Source organism: Crinia signifera, chromosome 8 (genome assembly GCF_055691185.1).
Source record: "Crinia signifera chromosome 8, ASM5569118v1, whole genome shotgun sequence".
Lineage (NCBI taxonomy): Eukaryota > Metazoa > Chordata > Amphibia > Anura > Myobatrachidae > Crinia > Crinia signifera.
The window spans coordinates 152,052,592-152,073,941 of NC_139224.1; the positions used below are offsets into that span (position 1 = coordinate 152,052,592).

General features: G+C 45.5%; 1 protein-coding gene across 1 annotated transcript in view; it reads right to left on the reverse strand.

Moving 5' to 3' along the window:
- LOC146027302 (vitamin D3 hydroxylase-associated protein-like) overlaps nucleotides 1–21,350 on the reverse strand; it is a 60,911-nt gene that overhangs the window by 22,343 nt on the left and 17,218 nt on the right. Inside the window, exons 5-11 of the mRNA XM_083158234.1 lie at nucleotides 20,299–20,505; nucleotides 14,915–14,955; nucleotides 13,304–13,428; nucleotides 10,271–10,396; nucleotides 7,806–7,903; nucleotides 1,678–1,777; nucleotides 608–651 (exon numbers count right to left, since the gene is read on the reverse strand). Of these exons, the coding sequence (XP_083014360.1) occupies nucleotides 608–651; nucleotides 1,678–1,777; nucleotides 7,806–7,903; nucleotides 10,271–10,396; nucleotides 13,304–13,428; nucleotides 14,915–14,955; nucleotides 20,299–20,505 (741 nt within the window). The remainder of the gene's footprint in view (nucleotides 1–607; nucleotides 652–1,677; nucleotides 1,778–7,805; nucleotides 7,904–10,270; nucleotides 10,397–13,303; nucleotides 13,429–14,914; nucleotides 14,956–20,298; nucleotides 20,506–21,350) is intronic.

The following is a 21,350-nucleotide window of genomic DNA, read 5'->3' on the forward strand; positions in this document are numbered from 1 at the left end:
AATCAATATTTTTATTCTAATTTTAAACATGTATTAGCCAGGTGTTTACCACCCTGGGACACCCCATGCTTCAGCCTGAACAGGTGAAGCCTGGGGTGGACCTCTTTATTAGGAGGGGGTCCCCTCTCCCCCAGGTACCCCAGGGCTGACCAGTCACGGTGCGCATGTCACGGCCGGGGAATACTCTTTATGCAAGGCACCAAGTTTTTTTGTCCCCCGTATTTTTGGAACCAGGACTGGTCCAACCAAGAGTCTGGAGCTGGTTTCAGAAATACAGGGGACCCCATAGCTTTTTGTGCCCCGTATTTTTGAATGAGCCCTGGCTGGTTATGCTCAGGGGGGACCAGACAAAAAAAATCGCACATTTTCTGACTAAAGGTTGTGTGCGAATCACAACTTTGTCTAAAAATATGCCCCCTATTACATTTGCATTTTATCAAAACAAGTGCGATACTTTGACATGCGATTAGTTTTAAAACATGACTACAAATCGCACCCTATTACATTTCACCCCGTGGTTCTTGCCATTAGCAGGGTCAGTGCAGTGACAGTTACAGGATGCTGCAAAGCATTGTGGGTAAAAACCAGAAGCAAAGCCCCAACTCACCTCACTCCACAGTGTGCTTCCAGGTGATTCGCAATTCGTGGGAACTAGGATGAGATATAAATCACGATTAAAATACGTTTGAACTAATTGGCGACTTACACTAACTTCTGTACAATGCTGTATTCTGTGCAGCATGGGCGGCGTCGGCACAGATATGTGTCATGTGTCAATTCCGTGGAGTAATAATTCCATCCTAATTTTATTTTATACTACTGTGGTTAGTTTCTGACGGTATATGGACTGGTCATAGAAAGACTCATCACAGACAGTCATATGGTCGACCACTAATGGTCGACAGGGTCAAAAGGTCGACAGTCAAAAGGTTGACAGGGTTTAAAGGTCGATACACAATAGGTCGATGTGGAAAAAGGTTGACAGGGTTTAAAGGTGGACAGGGTTTAAAGGTCGACAGGCAATATGTCGACATGAAAAAGGTCGACATGCCGTTTTTTGCAGCCGGCCTGTGCCGACAGGCGGTTTTTCATGCCCCACCATCCACTTTCACTGAGGTGGGTCAGCGTACACCTGATCGCTTGGCCACGAAAATTATCAGTTGTGCAATCAGTTCTCAATTAGGACCAATGTCTAAGTCGACAGTCAAACTGTCCACATGATCAAGGTCAATACTGGAAAAAAGGTTGACACATGAAACGGTCGACATGACTTTTTGGGTGTCACTGTTGAGATCTGACCATTTGGAGCCCCACTAGTGTTCCGCGTACTCAACCATGGCTTGAATTGCTCAGTTTGCCCTTCCCAATCGGAGTCCAAGTGGATGGTACAAGATGAAGAAGTCCGAAATTTTTTTTTAAAAATTGTGAAAAACCCACGTGGAACTTATCATGTGCAACCTACTGATTGTTTCAACGTTTTGGCCATGTTAACCTTAAGTATATGGACCATATTGGATATCTGGGTCCATCCGAATAATGATATTTTTTACTTTGATTTATGAAAATGAGTGATCTAAAATAGCTCTTCTCTAGGGCACTTATCCCAAGGTCCAACAGGTTACGAGATACCGCCCGGACATGGCCACTAATGTTCTCCGTAGACATGCTATTACTTACCATAGGTCTCATAAATAGGGAAATGATCTTCTTCACAATGGTTGGGATGTTATACAGGAGAATCTGCTGTTTCAGGTGTGGGTCCACAATGTCGCCTTTACTGCAATGTGCGAGAAAGATTTATCATACACAGAAGTGGCAACAAGATGGGTCACAGCTGTTAAGGCCCCCATACACTAGTCCAATTCCCCGACAGCTCCCTGGGAGGTCCACTTATGATTTGGCACTAGTGCCATTTTTATATGCAATAAATCACATGCAATTTATCTCCCGTGGATCTGCAGATGGGGTTCAGGAGAATTTATATAAAACCCATTCAAATGAATCAGCAGCCTCCAGGGATACAGAGCAGGGAGAGCGACTCTACTGCCTGGCGCTTCCCCTCTCTGCAGATAGGTGTTTGCCAGCGGTGTGACACTGCTCCATTGTTTGTGACTTCAGTAATGTGTACACCTCCGGATCATCCCCAATGTTATACTGTATAATATCAATCCACATTAAGGAGCACGCTGATAGCCGGTCACTCTATAGAGAAGATGGAGCCTGCTCTCTCATACAAGGGTTACACTGGGAAAGTGGACTGTGATGCCAAGCCCTAGCAATGCTGCACATGCCCAGGCTAAGACACAGGAACCCCTCCAACTCTTGCCGGCTAAGGTAATAAGAAGCCGGAATGTGAGGGGGGGGGGGGGGGATTCCTCTTTAAGAAAAGGGAGTGTGGGTACTTCTGAGAAGGAAGAAACCTCGGGCACCTACAGAGTTTTGCTGATTCTGATCGAAGGTCCCTTTTCATGGAGTATTGAATAAAAACTTGCCGATACAAAAGGTTGCGGATTGCTATATTATAGCATTATAGTGGAGGGGATTGTTATGTTCTGTAGCAGTGTTAAAGAATTGCATACAGGATGCAGATTTACCTGCTTTATAATGTACATGTACACCGCAGCTTAACCAAACAGCAGTACTGGTTATCGACACAGCACCACAACTGGTCATACAGTATATGCAGCATTAATACTGGTTATAGACACAGCACCAATACTGGTTATACAGTATATGCAGCATCAATACTGGCTATAGACACAGCATTCATACTGGTTATAGACACAGCACCAATACTGGTTATACAGTATATGCAGCATCAATACTGGCTATAGACACAGCATTAATACTGGTTATAGACACAGCACCAATACTGGTTATACAGTATATGCAGCATCAATATTGGCTATAGACATAGGATTAATACTGGTTATAGACACAGCACCAATACTGGTTATACAGTATATGCAGCATCAATACTGGCTATAGACACAGCATTAATACTGGTTATAGACACAGCACCAATACTGGTTACACAGTATATGCAGCATCAATACTGGCTATAGACACAGCATTAATACTGGTTATAGACACAGCACCAATACTGGTTATACAATATATGCAGCATCAATATAGATGCATTATTAAGGCTAGTTATAGATGCAGCATCAATACTGGTTAAAAATGCAGCACCAATACTGGTTATACAATATATGTAACATCAATATAGATGCATCATTAATGCTACAGTCGTTATAGATGCAGCATCAATTCTGGTTAAAGATGCAGCACCAATACTTTTTATAGCCCAGCATCGATACAAGTTATAGACACAGCATCAATACTGGTTATAGACACAGCACCAACACTGGTTATACAGTATATGCAGCATCAATACTGGCTACTGTTGCCAGGTAATTGTTTGCATAAATTATAACTTAGAATCAGAGATATTGTTTTCATTTTTATATTAATGATGAAAGGTGATTTTAACCTTAGTGAAGAGTCTAGATAGAAAGATATAGTATATAGGGCCTTATTTTGGTTCATTCTTTCTGACAAAATCCTTCTTAGATGGACAAAACCATGTGCACTGCAGGTGGGGCAGATGTAACATGTGCAGAGAGAATTAGATTTGGGTGAGTAATTTTGTTTCTGTGCAGGGAAAATACTGACTGCTTTATTTTTACACTGCAATATAGATCTCACTTTGAAGTAAAACCCCACTCAAATCTAATTCTCTCTGCACATGTTACATCTGCCCCACCTGCAGTGCACATGGCTTTGCCCATCTAAGAATGAGTTTGTCAGAAAGAATGAACCAAAATAAGGCCCATAGTGAGGAATAGATATGAATGTATTAGGATAGTGTTTGAATATGTCTGTACTGTATATAGATGCACATTTGTGTCTTACTGCAAGGTTATGGATTTTTATGTAGGTATATGCCTACTGTATGCCTGATTCACAGCAAATAAATAATTAGAACCTGGTAGAATAAAGTCAACAGGTCATCTGGTTGTTGGCCACATAATATGTAAACAGATCCTGGTATGTGCAGGGGGATGTTTAGATGCAAAGTTACAGATCACAATCAAAGATCTGCATACCTTAAGAAGTGTATAAGCCAGCTGACCTACTGTCTCAGGCCAGAGGCAATGACAACACGAAAACAAACTACTACCAACAGGTTATAATTGTCCACGCCAATACCCTAGGCAAAACAGATCATTGACACATCAACACAACCAAGGGGAAGCCTCTGAAGATTAAAGAAATACTACATTTTATGATCTTGGGATCATAAATACCCTACATGCTCACCACCTTGGGGCAGAATGAGCAGGGCATGGTTTATGACACTGTGGAATCTGGCAACCCCATAATTATAACAAGAAAAACAAGAAGAAAAAGAAACTCGGGTGGGGTGCACTCTTATTACCCCCAGATCAAAGTTGCTCAATAAAGATGCTTAACGATTACACTAAAGAAAATGAATTTTTATTGTGTTTTTTTATATATTTGCTGAGTGTTTAAATTAACAATTATTAGGATTTAATCTGTCCTGGCGATTTGTTGCCTGCTCACAGGAATTTACGCTAATAGATATGCGTAGGTATATATGCACAAATATACCCTTTCATATATCTTTTATTTGTAAAGGCTGACCATCATAAATCCTTAATGCCCTTAACCAGAAGGCATTGACAATGTAATCTCAATTGATTCTGAGATGAGGATTATAATCATTGATCAGCATAACAAAAATTTCAGAAAGGACAAAAAATAAGTGCTTTTCTATATATACATACGCATATCATAAATATGTGGCATTGGTTTACATATGTATAATTTTAATAATTTAAATTTTTGATTTTAACTTCAATTATAATTACTCCCTTAGCAGTCATTTATGGTATAATCATTAACACATTGGCTTTGTGGCTCTAGAAATAGCAACAGAACAACTACGGTATGTGTCAGACCTGCTGTCACACATTGTAACAAATTGATGTTTTTGTAAGTGAAACAAATTGACTAGTAAATTACCCTGGTTGTAAACCAAAGTAGCTATTTTTAATGCTATTAGCTCAAAAAAAGCGCTGGCTAGAAACAAAACTGTGGTTATCACAAATTATCTCTGCTACACCTTGCACACATGCATACGATTTTACATGCAAATGAAGTCTAGGCTGCTAAATGTCTGTCAGGCCAAGGTCAAACAGTCATCCCCAGGCGCAATCAATCAGAGTTATCACAGTACCAGTCAAGCTGTTCAGAGACCAAAACTGCGTATCTAATAATGCTCAGACTCTATCTACATTGATATAAATGGAAATAAATGTCTGCACCAGTTAGGTTAGCCCATATAATAAGACATCCTGCGCTACAATAATCAAACAAAATAGGAATCAAAATGCATTAACCGCACCTGTTATTTTGCCCCACACACTGGGACTCCCTACGTACCAATGGTCAGAAACAAATGATCATGTATATTCCTGACGTGTATAGCAGAGGGAAAGTATTATCCAAAATAAATAACAGACTGCAAAAAATGAATTATACCACGTATTGCCAATGTGCACTAATAAATAGAAAGCAAATATATCAACTGAGCGCATAAGGGAGAAAAAGCAGCCACATACATTTATGCGCAAATCAATAAGTAGATAAATGAATGAATAGAGGGATCACCGCCCTGTGTTGGAAGCCGAGCGATAACCAATACTGGTTATACAGTATGTGCAGCATCAATACTGGCTATAGACACAGCACCAATACTGCTTATAGATGAAGCGCCAATACTGGTTATACAGTATATGCAGCATCAATACTGGCTATAGACACAGCACCAATACTGCTTATAGATGAAGCGCCAATACTGGTTATACAGTATATGCAGCATCAATACTGGCTATAGACACAGCACCAATACTGGTTATACAGTATGTGCAGCATCAATACTGGCTATAGACACAGCACCAATACTGCTTATAGATGAAGCGCCAATACTGGTTATACAGTATATGCAGCATCAATACTGGCTATAGACACAGCACCAATACTGGTTATACAGTATATGCAGCATCAATACTGGCTATAGACACAGCACCAGCACTGGTTATACAGTATATGCAGCATCAATACTGACTATAGCCACAGCACCAATACTGGTTATAGATGCAGCACCAATACTGGTTATACAGTATATCCAACATCAATACTGGTTATACAGTATATGCAGCATCAATACTGGCTATAGACACAGCACCAATACTGGTTATACAGTATATGCAGCATCAATACTGACTATAGCCACAGCACCAATACTGGTTATAGATGCAGCACCAATACTGGTTATACAGTATATCCAACATCAATACTGGTTATACAGTATATGCAGCATCAATACTGGCAATAGACACAGCACCAATACTGGTTATACAGTATATGCAGCATCAATACTGGCTATAGACACAGCACCAATACTGGTTATACAGTATATGCAGCATCAATACTGGCTATAGACACAGCACCAGCACTGGTTATACAGTATATGCAGCATCAATACTGACTATAGCCACAGCACCAATACTGGTTATACAGTATATGCAGCATCAATACTGACTATAGCCACAGCACCAATACTGGTTATACAGTATATGCAGCATCAATACTGACTATAGCCACAGCACCAATACTGGTTATACAGTATATGCAGCATCAATACTGACTATAGCCACAGCACCAATACTGGTTATAGATGCAGCACCAATACTGGTTATACAGTATATCCAACATCAATACTGGTTATACAGTATATGCAGCATCAATACTGGCTATAGACACAGCACCAATACTGGTTATACAGTATATGCAGCATCAATACTGGCTATAGCCACAGCACCAATACTGGTTATACAGTATATGCAGCATCAATACTGGCTATAGACACAGCACCAGCACTGGTTATACAGTATATGCAGCATCAATACTGACTATAGCCACAGCACCAATACTGGTTATACAGTATATGCAGCATCAATACTGACTATAGCCACAGCACCAATACTGGTTATACAGTATATGCAGCATCAATACTGACTATAGCCACAGCACCAATACTGGTTATACAGTATATGCAGCATCAATACTGACTATAGCCACAGCACCAATACTGGTTATAGATGCAGCACCAATACTGGTTATACAGTATATCCAACATCAATACTGGTTATACAGTATATGCAGCATCAATACTGGCTATAGACACAGCACCAATACTGGTTATACAGTATATGCAGCATCAATACTGGCTATAGACACAGCACCAGCACTGGTTATACAGTATATGCAGCATCAATACTGACTATAGCCACAGCACCAATACTGGTTATAGATGCAGCACCATTACTGGTTATACAGTATATCCAACATCAATACTGGTTATACAGTATATGCAGCATCAATACTGGCTATAGACACAGCACCAATACTGGTTATACAGTATATGCAGCATCAATACTGGCTATAGACACAGCACCAATACTGGTTATACAGTATATGCAGCATCAATACTGGCTATAGACACAGCACCAATACTGGTTATACAGTATATGCAGCATCAATACTGGCTATAGACACAGCACCAATACTGGTTATACAGTATATGCAGCATCAATACTGGCTATAGACACAGCACCAATACTGGTTATATATGCAGCACCAATACTGGTTATAGACAGACATTCACACATTCTAGTGACTATTAAACCCTCATGCTGTGGATACCAATAACTCACAATTTATCCGCAAGTGTGGTTCCTCCATCTGCAAAGAATCCTCGTACACAGAGTTCATTGAGGGCGTATTCGATTCTTGGTGGGGTGAATGGTACAAGCTGTTTTAATTTCACATGAAAATAATTACAAAATAGAAAGCCTGGCAGTCACCAACCAACCAGTCAGTATGCCAACAGCGGTACCTCAACGTTCAAACTCCTGACAGATCCCGGTGAGCATTTAACACTACCCCTAACCCACCGCTCCTGCAGTTTAAGACTAACCTTCACCACTCCCCAGTGGCAAACGCAGGATTTTTAGAGGGGGGGTTCCAAATGTAATCCAAAGTCTCCCACTGTGCAGCGCATTGTAGGGGGGCTGGGAAAGTGGTAGCTCCGATTGGTCTTTTTATACACTGAATACTGTATGGAATACAGTATTAATATTTAACAGATGGTCAATAGCAGGGGTGGGCAATACGCAGCCCTCTAGCTGTTGATGAACTACACATCCCAGCATGCTTTGCATCAGTTTCAGCATGGCCAAATAGCAAACCTGAGGCAAAGCCTGCAGGGATGCGTAGTTCATCAACAGCTGGAGGGCCGCTTACTGCTCATCCCTGGTCTATTCAGCCAATCAGCATTCAGCCAGTCATTTTAAATGCAGCAGCACTTCTCGCCCCCCCTGCCGGCAAATAGCGCTTCGCCACTTCGGGCTCCTAGCTACCGCCACCGATGCCCTGATCCCCCTGCCGGATCACCCAGTGAGGGTGATCAGAACCCCGGCACACGGACCCCCGAAATTAAATTCACTGCTAGCTAGGAGGTGAAGCGCTATTTGCCGACGGGGTGGGAAGCGCTGTTGCCTTTTCAAAGACTGGCCGGATGCTGATTTTCTGAATTCAGCCAATCAGCGTCCGGCCAGTCTATTCAAATGCAACAGCGCTTCCCACCCCGCCGGCAAATAGAGCTTCGCCGAATCAGGCTTCTAGCTACCGCCACCGCCCTGATCCCCCTGCCCGGATCCCCCAGCGAGGGTGAGCGGATTCCCGGACCCCGGCCACCATCTTTCCCATTGGGCTGGGCCGGGGGCCCCTAGGTCCTAGGGCCCCCGGGCAACTGCCCATCGTGCCCAATGGGAAAGACGGCACTGGCCGGGGGGAGGGGGGGTGGTACCTGTGGAAAAAACTTGCGGCCCGGGCGTCCCTGCAGTGCTGGGGCGGTCAGGGGTGTCCGTGCCGTAGGGGTACCTGCGGCGCCGTCATGTGTATAAAGCTGGCTGCGGCCGGCGGGGTCCCTGTAGTGAATAGAAAATAACTAGCGCTTCACGCGCCGCCGCGTTTCTCTGGGTCAAACACCCAGCTTCTTCAGGAGCAAGTACTTGCTCCTGAAGAAGCTGGGTGTTTGACCCAGAGAAACGCGTTGAGCCCCCCCCCCCCCTCCTATCAAACGCATCACTAAAATCGGGCTAAATCCACACTACAGCGGACACCATTGTGTGCATTTGCACCACCCCATCCGGACTCATCATCCGAGGCAGCTACTGGAATTTACATCTATCCTCCAGGTTTACCATCTTTTCCCACCAGAGGAACCTAATTCACCAACTGGACTCTGTTTTTGGGACTGCCATTGGCCACCTGGTCACCTGCTGCTTTTATGGGACTACCATCTGAGACGTCCGTGTGGTAATATGCATATTCAATGCCTGTATAACCTACGTTATTGTGATGCACATTGATTGTCCTACTATTTTATTGTAACCCCCCCGTTTTATATATTGATTTACCTAACCTATTAACGGTACAGCTTTTTTAGCACTTTTTAATAGTAAATAAATGTTGTAAAGGATACCGTTCTGCATATTATTTTTATATATTTAATTTTATTCTCTACAGCCAGCGCTGGTACACTTTCTTTTTCTATTTGTATTCACCTTTGAGACCTGACAAGTCCCAGTACCAGCTGCAGATAGTAGCGCACTGATCAAACACCCTTTGCTCTCTACTCACAATAACAGTACGGTACACGATGTCACAATTTAAAAATCCACAGGTTATCTGGAAAACATTAACTGTGTGGGGCCCTCAGGACCGAGTTTAAAAATCTTTTCTTTAGACACACTTAAATTCATGTGACATGAATGCAGGGTTTAAAGTAGTCATGCAGAGGTGGGGTAACTCATTTTTCTATGCCACCTAATTAACCCCCCCCCCCCCTTCCATTAGGCAGAGTCAGGGTAAGTGGTAGGGTTTTTGGCATCCCCTGCAAACTAGACAAACTGTCTAGTGGAGGCCAAAGTGGAGGTTAAAATGTTCCACCTCACCATTATAGGTGGTGGAACTCAGTTCCGTCCCGTTCCCCCTCACTTTAACCCCTGCATGAATGATTGAGGGTGTTTCACTTCCAGTAACTGCTGGTGTAATAACAATCTAGTTGAGACTTCCCATCGTAAATGCAAAAACTCTGACTTTTTAAGAGACTCACCGTGTGCCCGGCTTCCTCTAGGAGGGTCTTGGTTTCCTGGATGGCCCGTCTCATGCTGGGGTGGGGGAGAAAGTATCCGTCGGTTTCGAAGAACCCAATTGTCAGACGCCTTGAGCTGTTATAAATCTGGAATGAGGTCACGTCAGTAATCAAACATCTGGACATATCCTGCTTCACAATCATTTCATGTGTCTCAATATCAGACAGATACTGTATGTCGCCAACATTAAATTGAATAAAGATTAAATTGAATATTAGCTGTGTCTCTATTTAAACAGTGAACAAAATAGAAGAACTGGCACTAATATAAAAGACAATGGGCAGGATGTATTAATATACACCGCCGCACTTCGCCATGTCCCCGCCGCGATGCCAGCGCATATGTACTAAGATATGCGTCTGGCATCGCGGTGCGATGATGGAGGCCCCCCGCAACACCTGTACTGTGGTCTGCGGGGGGTCTCCGTCACCTCCCAGCAGCCTGCTTCTCCCCTGCACCCGGGACAGTTAAGCGTCCCCGGCGCTTCCTCCCCCCTGCAGCCGGAAGGACGTCCAGCTGAGTTGCTAGGGGGAGGAAGGGCTTACCTTCCGGGGTCCACGAGGACCTGTAAGAAGGTAAGCCCAAGGGAGGGGGGAGGGGCGGCGGGTGGTGAAAAGAAGCCCATAGACTTCTATAGGGTATCGCCACCCAATGGTGGCAATACCCTGCCCAGCGATATCGGTGCGGCCGGGTAATAGTACATAGAAAAATGCGGTTTTACCGCATTTTCCCCTTGGTACATCTTGCCCAATGACTTTTATAGGAAGTCTCTCATTTATGGTACAATGGGGCAGATGTCTTAAGCCTGATAAAGTTTTGATAAATTGGAAGGTGATAAATAATGCACCAGCCAATCAACTCCTAACTGTAATTTTTCAAACACAGCTGATTGGATAGTGCATTATCACCTTCCACTTTATCACCAGGGGTGCGCTAAGACCATACTTGCCTACTTTCGAAAACTAGTTCAGGGAGATTATAGTTGGTAATAGAATTTGGCCCAGCGCACATTGAGGGTGCGTGTCATGCTCCTCCCAGAGGGCGTGTCTAGTTACATATATATGGAGAGATTGTAAAAAGAGATTGTGAACATGGCACCTAGAAGCGTGGGTGTGTACTGCTACATCTGAGAGGAATCTTTTAAAATGACTTATATCCAAATGTAGATGAGCCCCAAAGCAGTTATTAAGAGCTACTATACTTGGTAAAGTGCTGGAAAATGGTGCTGATGATTCAATGTAACTGTATCTATCTGTGATTCCTTTTTTTCCCCACAAAAAATGTAACAGTGTAATGTGGGCTTGGTGACATGAGGGAGATTGCTAGACTAATGAGGGAGAGAAGGAGATTGCGGCTATGTCAGGGAGACTCCTGCAGAATGCAGGGGGGGGGGGGGGAGGCAACTATGATGTAACAGTGTAATGTGGGCTAGGTGACATGAGGGAGATTGTTAGACTAATGAGGGAGAGAGGGAGATTGCTGTTATGTCAGGGAGTCTCCTGCAGAATGCAGGATGGGAGGTAACTATGATGTAACAGCGTAATGTGGGCTAGGTGACATGAGGGAGATTGTTAGACTAATGAGGGAGAGAAGGAGATTGCTGCTATGTCAGGGAGACTCCTGCAGAATGCAGGGGGGGGGAGGCAACTATGATGTAACAGTGTAATGTGGGCTAGGTGACATGAGGGAGATTGTTAGACTAATGAGGGAGAGAGGGAGATTGCTGCTATGTCAGGGAGACTCCTGCAGAATGCAGGGGGGGGGGGCAACTATGATGTAACAGTGTAATGTGGGCTAGGTGACATGAGGGAGATTGTTAGACTAATGAGGGAGAGAAGGAGATTGCTGCTATGTCAGGGAGACTCCTGCAGAATGCAGGGGGGGGAGGCAACTATGATGTAACAGTGTAATGTGGGCTAGGTGACATGAGGGAGATTGTTAGACTAATGAGGGAGAGAGGGAGATTGCTGCTATGTCAGGGAGACTTCTGCAGAATGCAGGGGGGGGGGCAACTATGATGTAACAGTGTAATGTGGGCTAGGTGACATGAGGGAGATTGTTAGACTAATGAGGGAGAGAAGGAGATTGCTGCTATGTCAGGGAGACTCCTGCAGAATGCAGGGGGGGGGGGAGGCAACTATGATGTAACAGTGTAATGTGGGCTAGGTGACATGAGGGAGATTGTTAGACTAATGAGGGAGAGAGGGAGATTGCTGCTATTTCAGGGAATCTCCTGCAGAATGCAGGAGGGTAGGCAACTATGACTAAGACCCTGCAGACACTGGCTGGTGCTGTAGGGCAGAGCTGAGTGACACTAGTGGGTAAATTTACTAATGCTTTTAAAAATGAAAAGAGGTGATGTTGCCCATAGCAACTAAACAGATATACTCATTATAAATATGACAGGGTATAGATTGATAATGTGGGCATCACAGCACGGTCTTTCTCTGGGATCAGCATTGTCATGCCCCTTCTACATGAGGCATGTCCCTTATAGGGGTGGGGGGGGGGGTACCGATTCTCTTTCTGGCACATTAGCATAGCATAGTGGGTATATCAGTCTAAACTAATGGGCGTGGCATGAAAAGCCCCATATGGGCGCTCTGACAGGTCCCTTTTCAATTATTTCAGCTTGCTCAATCCCAGGTGGTGTGAGCTGAAATGCCAGCACCGGCAGCCCATCGCAATGAACGGGGGCAACAAGTGAATAGCACCATCGGGCGCCATCTGCTGGCTGCCGGCATGCTAACAACACAAGTATCATGGATAGTACTGCAGAGTGAAAGAGTTGATATTGGTATACTATTTGCATTACTAGTATTGAAGTTAAAGCATTACAGAGGAACTCTGCTAAATAATGTCATACACTGGGATGGTCAGCCGGCTCCTCTAACTACTGTGACTTTCAGAAGCACTTCTATAAAGAACGCAAAGAGGTGTAGCATGCACAGGACACAAAAAGTTGAAGCTATTTGCTCAGTCGTATACAGTACCTCGTCTTTGAAAGGGACTGGGGGTATAGTGGGATCGGTCTGGAACAAGTCATCACAGAGCACGGCTTTCATAAACAGGGCCAGGCTGTCCACGTCCCGCGCCATTGGTCCAGGCATGCTCACAGCTATGAGAACCAAAATTAAATTACTGAGTATCACAGCTTCCCAACAGAGGTAGTAAGAACGGGTATGGGTGAAAACCGGACCAGGACAAAACCCCCGGACCGCCGGACCAGACATCAAACTCTGCATTTTGGAGCTTGTAGCCTCCGGTCCGGGGGGTGTCCTGTCCGGGGGGGCTGCCTGTCACACCTGTCACCAGGGAGAGGAGCAGGGGGAGAATAAAGCCTCCCTGTATGGTCCGGGCATGTAGCAAAAACCGGACGGTCCGGACCACACAGGGAGGCTGTAATCACCCCTTCCCCATGTCCCTGGTGATAGCTATCACAGGGACCCCCCCGGACAAGACACCCCCCGGACAGGACACCCCCCGGACCGGACCCTACAAGCTCCGGACTGCAGATTGTGATGTCCTGTCCGGCGGTCCGGAGTGTAGTCCGGTCCGGGTTTTACATAGTCCCAGTAAGAACTGGCTTATACGTAAAATGATAACAAGAGAAAGGATACATAAGGACATCTAGTAACAATGAAGGGAAGATGTTTAGCTGCTCCTCTCGGGGAAAGAGCCGTAAAGGTGATACAACTGGCCCTGTCAGGGATAGGGTTAGCCAGCGTCTTTTCGCTATTAAGCCCCACTCCAGTTATGGCAAAAATTAGTTGTGACTAGTTCCCCTTCGCTGTAAGGACCTGGGGAGGAGAAGGGGAGGGGAGAGCAGGACAAGGTTGGAACATGAGACCCAAACAGAAGCTCGCTTCGCTCGCCACGCTTTGGGCACGGTGGCTTGCTCCGCTTCACTCACCACCTGGTTACTAAAGGCAACCACTGGTGGCATGGATAGTGAAGGGAAAAGGTCCAACTTTGCTCCTCCTATCCCCGCTCCTTCTCCTCCCCAGGTCCTTACGGCGAAGAGAAACTAGCTGCTACAATGGCAAATTGCTGTGAATCACACATACTGTATATCTTCCATGTCTTTTATGCACTGTTCCTTATCTCCATTCCCAACAGAGAGAGATTAACCACTTGTTAGCTGATGTGACCATGCCAAGATGCCCTTTTCTTGACATGGACTCATCTGATGCGACTCTGTCAGATCACAGCTGTAAACATTGTTTAATTATTTTTTTTTCTTTTATATTTCTTATCTTTCTGTCCTTTGAACATATTTGTTACATTTTAGGGCTTATCTCATCTTTTCTCACACACTAACAGCTGCTTGAAGTTCATTTTTTACAGCCAATGGGCTCAAAGCTATCTGTTGGCCCCACTGTATAAACCACCCCCTCCAGTCTCACCTCCCCCCAGTTTATTTATGCTCTACCAGAAACCATTAATGGGTGTTTTTTTTATGACCCAAACATGTTCATCAGAGTACAGTACTTTATCATACAACTACATATTTAATACTCATTGGATTACAATACGTCATCTCCGCTGCCGAGATGCATTTTATTATGTAGGGACATTTAGTAAACCCGATAGATGTCACAAACCTGATTTCATCCCGCTGACCGGTGATATGAATCCCAGCGCACTGGAAAAGACAAAGAAATTGTCTCTGATAGTAAATAAAGTATAACACGTAGTAAATAAAGTATAACACGCAGTAAATAAAGTATAACACGCAGTAAATAAAGTATAACACGCAGTAAATAAAGTATAACATGTAGTAAATAAAGTATAACACGTAGTAAATAAAGTATAACACGTAGTAAATAAAGTATAACACGTAGTAAATAAAGTATAACACGTAGTAAATAAAGTATAACACGTAGTAAATAAAGTATAAGACGCAGTAAATAAAGTATAACACGTAGTAAATAAAGTATAACACGTAGTAAATAAAGTATAACATGTAGTAAATAAAGTATAACACGCAGTAAATAAAGTATAACACGTAGTACATAAAGTATAACACGTAGTAAATAAAGTATAACACGTGGAACAAAACAAACAGGCATTCATACTACAGTATTATACTAGGGCAGCGGTTCTCAAACTGTGGGTCCTGACCCCAAAGTGGGTCCTGACTCCATGTTGCTGACCATCAGGCTGATGACTTTTCTAATCTCAGTCAGTGATTCAAGGAGTTTGATACATCTGTTGAATTGTCTGTTATTCTCACATCATGGACGGGATTCTCTAATAATCCCGGCCGCACATCGCCGGCACTCGCATGGTTAATAGTCGCATATGCAGTAACATATGCGATTATTAACGCAAAAGCGATGGCCGGCGATGTGCAGCGGGTCTCCCCTCCCTCCCTGAGCCCTCAGCCGGCTGTGAGAGGGCTCCTCTTCCTCCACCCCGCACTCAGAAGGCAGGAGGAGATCACTGGTCCGGGCAGCACAGCAGGAGGCTGCCCAGACACAGGTGAGGGGGATGCGGCGGGGGATGCGAAGAGAAGCCCATAGGTTTCCATGGGGTTACACCATACAAAACTGGCTTAACGCCCCGCAGTGAAGCCCCGGCGGTGGGGCTTTGCTGCATATGAAAATGCAGTAAAAACCCCGAAAACTGGGTTTTTACAACATTTTGGGTGACATTCTATGCTTTGCGCTAAATGCGCATGTTTTATTCGCGCACCACATCGACGCAAATCGCCTTTTTTCAATTCGCACTTTTCAGTCAAAATGCGCATATTTAATGTGATGCGCATTGGAGGCTGAAAAGTGCGAAGTGGTGCGCTGTATTTAGTCCTGAAAATGTGCGATTTTCATGTCTGAAAATCGCACGTTTGCACGACAGCGCAAAGTTAAAAAAAAAAAAACGAGCGCGGGGTCCCCCGCCCGAGCATAACCAGCCCCGGGCTCACTGAGCCGGTGCTGGTGACATAAAATCAGGGTCCCCGACAAATAGGGGTTCCCTTGATTTCATGAAACCAGCACCAGGCTCAAGGTCCGGCGCTGGTTCCCAAATTACGGGGGACAAAATGACTAGGGATCCCCCGTATTTTAAGAACCAGCACCGGACACAACCAGCCAGCAGGGTAATGCCACAGCCGGGGGAAACTTATTATATAAGCTCCCGCGGCCAAAGCATTAACCCCCTGGCTGGTCAGCATGGGCAGGGGTCCTGGGGAAGTGGGGACCCCCCCAATGAAGGGGTCCCCCCCCCCTCCAGGACTTACCAGCCCATGCTGATAGTCCGGGGCTGTCCCCGATGCCCCTGGGCGGTGGGCATCGGGCTGATGGCTTGTGTAAAAAAAAGAAGTACAACTATTGTTTTATACTGGCGAACTATGAGTCCCAGCAAGCCTACCCCGCATGCTGGGACTTGGAGAACCACAAGTCCCAGCATGCGGGGCATTAAAGGGCCCGCTGGCACTTGTAGTTCTGCAGTACAAAAAATAGTTAACAAAATCACACTGACACACTGTAAAATAAAAGTTTAATACACACAAAACACACACATACTGATACTTACCTACCTTGAGCCCGTAGGTCGGTCCCTGGATCCTGGGTCCGTCCTCCGGGGCTCCAGGGCAGAAGAGTCCGGTTCCGGGGCCTTGGTCCTGGTTCCGGGGCTGGTCCTGGGGTTCCGGGGCTCCTGGGCTGCAGAATCCGGGGTCCGGGATCCGAGGTAGTCCCCAGGGGTACCTAAGGAAGCAAATCCAACTCACCTGGTCCCTGGCGACGACCTCGGAATCCTCTCCGGTGACAGCGCTGCTCCCATCTCGTACCCGGCTCGCAGGACTTTGACAGGCGCAGAGATGTTTCCTCCTCGGCGTCTCTGCACAGAATGATTTCCTGGCCAATCAGGAGCCGAGAAAGTCGGCTCCTGATTGGCCAGAAATCATTCTAACTAGAGACGCCGAGGAGGAAACATCTCTGCTCTAGATGCGCTGAGATGTTACTTCCTCGGCGTCTGTATTCAGAATGATTTCTGGCCGACTTTCTCGGCTCCTGATTGGCCAAGAAATCATTCTGTGCAGAGACGCCGAGGAGGAAACATCTCTGCGCCTGTCAAAGTCCTGCGAGCCGGGTACGAGATGGGAGCAGCGATGTCACCGGAGAGGATTCGGAGGTCGTCGCCGGGGACCAGGTGAGTTGGATTTGCTTCCTTAGGTACCCCTGGGGACTACCTCGGATCCCGGACCCTGGATTCTGCAGCCCAGGAGCCCCGGAACCCCAGGACCAGCCCCGGAACCAGGACCAAGGCCCCGGAACCGGACTCTTCTGCCCTGGAGCCCCGGAGGACGGACCCAGGATCCAGGGACCGACCTACGGGCTCAAGGTAGGTAAGTATCAGTGTGTGTGTGTTTTGTGTGTATTAAACTTTTATTTTACAGTGTGTCAGTGTGATTTTGTTAACTATTTTTTGTACTGCAGAACTACAAGTGCCAGCGGGCCCTTTAATGCCCCGCATGCTGGGACTTGTGGTTCTCCAAGTCCCAGCATGCGGGGTAGGCTTGCTGGGACTCATAGTTTGCCAGTATAAAACAATAGTTGTACTTCTTTTTTTTACACAAGCCATCAGCCCGATGCCCACCGCCCAGGGGCATCGGGGACAGCCCCGGACTATCAGCATGGGCTGGTAAGTCCTGGAGGGGGGGGGGACCCCTTCATTGGGGGGGTCCCCTCTTCCCCAGGACCCCTGCCCATGCTGACCAGCCAGGGGGTTAATGCTTTGGCCGCGGGAGCTTATATAATAAGTTTCCCCCGGCTGTGGCATTACCCTGCTGGCTGGTTGTGTCCGGTGCTGGTTCTTAAAATACGGGGGACCCCTAGTCATTTTGTCCCCCGTATTTTGGGAACCAGCGCCGGACCTTGAGCCTGGTGCTGGTTTCATGAAATCAAGGGGACCCCTATTTGTCGGGGACCCTGATTTTATGTCACCAGCACCGGCTCAGTGAGCCCGGGGCTGGTTATACTCTGGCGGGGGACCCCGCGCTCTTTTTTTTTTTTTTAACCCTTTGTTTTATTTTTTACAGCAGAACCCTGCACAGAACATTGCGATCTGTGCAGGGTTCTGGCTAATTCGCCAAACAGACCCTGGTCTGAAATAAGTGCGATAATTAGGCACCTAAAAAATGTGATGTGCAAATGCGCATTGCATTAAATAAGCGACTTGTATACTTTTCTATACGAAAACATCTGGATGCGATAAAAATGCGAATTAATCTCGCAATTTTAATCAGCATACCTTAACGCATATAATATGCGATTTCAGTCCCTTAGCGCATCCCATTAAATTAACGATTTAATGGGAAAATGCGATATCGCCATTTTCTGCTCTAATTAACGCAAAAAAAGCCAAATCGCATCCCATAGAATGTCACCCTTAGTGTTTGGTGAATCTCGCCCCATGTGTCTCCACAATGCGGCCATGTACTGTATGTGCTGTCTGCTGACCACACATGTGATGTGATGACCTTCTGCAGTAACTTGCTGGGGTCCTGTCATTATTTTTATTGTCTGATTGGGTCCCAGAGCAAAATAGAGGACCCCTGTTCTAGGGGACATGACTATGCATCCATGGATTTAACCATGCCCTCAGTACCCGGGCCCATGGTTGCTCTTGCTGACCCTGCTAATAATAGAATCCATTCACTATCTAAAATTAAATAAAAATACAACCTAAATGCTTAGCTTTCTTTTCTGTATTGTATTAATACTTATTTCATGTCTTTATTTTGTAGGGGGGTTGTTTGAATTTTTTGTTTGCAGAATCCAAAAGCATAGTACATTGAGCACTGGGAGCCAAGTGTTAGAAACATGTATTATTATTTTTATTATTATTATTAGTAGTAGTAGTAGTAGTAGTAGTATTACTATTATTATTATTATTATTATTATTATTATTACAATATTATCACTATCATTATTTAGTAACAAATACTTAGTGCCTGCTTGACTACTCTCCCGGATCTTGTGAGAGACACCTTTCTTTTTCTGGAAGTCCTCCTTAGCCCAGAAAGTGGGCACTCCTACCACATTCTGCCCACATACTAGTGAAGTGGGCAGAATGAGGCGATAAATATATTACAAATGTGGTTCCAACAGAGGGGCAGAGCCTAACGATGCAATTCTATGCTAAGGGTGTCTGATTTGTCCCACCCCTTTGCAAATGTCCTCCAATCGCTGCATTTTTTCTGCAAGGGGGATGGGGCGTAATGATACAATTAGCCTGGGCCACCCACCTGTTTTTCCTCTCCCGTCATCTCCTGAAGAGGAAAACTTTAATGTAGGCAGGAAGGATTCAGTGATGTAACTATTTATACTGTGCTTAGTGATGTCATTTCATATATACTAGATGCTTAGTGATGTAATTACTGATAACAGAAGCTTAATGATATCAATTCTTAATGGATTCCAAGTGATATGATTATTAAAGTATTTAATTGTTACGTGTCTAAGCATATTAGAACAGGGTTGCCGACTTTTACAATCTCCTCTCCAGGAGAACCCCCGGAGAGGAGACTGTCAACATCACTTCTGGGGGCGGGGCCTGACGGAGACATCATCAGTCCCTGCCCCCAGTAATGCAAATACCGCAATATGTGGGTCTCCAATGAGGGGGTGGGGCTTAATATGCACAATTTGCATATTAAGCCATGTCCCCTTCCGCCGAAAATCCGCGAATCGCGGCAATTTAAAGCTTCCGCCACCACCAGGTACATGAGGGGGGAGGGGACAGCCGGAATCCGGGAGGGTTTCCCACCTTTCCCTGGGGGGGCCGGGAGGGGGACTCGATTTTCGGGATCCTCCTGCCCATCCTGGGAGGGTTGGCAACCCTGTATTAGAAGCCACTTTGGAGTTTTGATAGTCATGCCACACTTTATTATTTATATAATTACAACATTCTTGTGATTTTTCAATTTTTTTTTGTATCATAATACAGGGTGCTAGATATTTACATGCAGGTTACAACAAACCTCAGTCTGTCCCCAGAAGGTTTAAAGCCACAGATCCCACAGAAGCTGGAGGGCATTCGGATACTGCCCAGAACGTCACTGGCCACGCCAAGGATTGCGCCACCCCCTGCAATCAGAGCGCCTTCACCCCCGCTAGACCCTCCGCATGTCTTCTTGTGATTGTGGGGATTCAAGGTCTGTCCATAGATAGGATTGCTGCAGTCAAAGCTACAGAAACGGAGACAAAGAAGAAAGTTATCCCTGCTGTTTGCTGACAGGTTTCTGATCAAATCCTTAATCATTGTCTGGTGGGCAATTTCTGTCTAAACATTAAGGAAAACTTTGATGTCATTAGCAAGAAAAGCCATTCATGTAAATATAAGATCTAATTTCTCATCTATACAGGGCTCTTAATATCCGTCCTGATTTTTATATACTACCTAGGGTAAAAGTTAATGCTTATGCAATTCTTGTTCCAACTATCCACCTACCCTTCCCAACCACAGCAGTGCAGAAGCTGCTGCAGCAGCCAGAGCAGGTCTCCAACTATCCACCTATCCTTCCCAACCACAGCAGGGCAGAAGTTGCTGCAGCAGCCACAGCAAGTCTCCAACTATCCACCTACCCTTCCCAACCACAGCAGTGCAGAAGCTGCTGCAGCAGCCAGAGCAAGTCTCCAACTATCCACCTTCCCCTCCCAACCACAGCAGGGCAGAAGTTGCTGCAGCAGCCACAGCAAGTCTCCAACTATCCACCTTCCCTTCCCAACCACAGATTGGCAGAAGCTGCTGCAGCAGCCACAGCAAGTCTCCAACTATCCACCTACCCTTCCCAACCACAGCAGTGCAGAAGCTGCTGCAGCAGCCAGAGCAAGTCTCCAACTATCCACCTTCCCCTCCCAACCACAGCAGGGCAGAAGTTGCTGCAGCAGCCACAGCAAGTCTCCAACTATCCACCTTCCCTTCCCAACCACAGAACGGCAGAAGCTGCTGCAGCAGCCACAGCAAGTCTCCAACTATCCACCTTCCCAACCACAGCAGGGCAGAAGCTGCTGCAGCAGCTAGAGCAAGTCT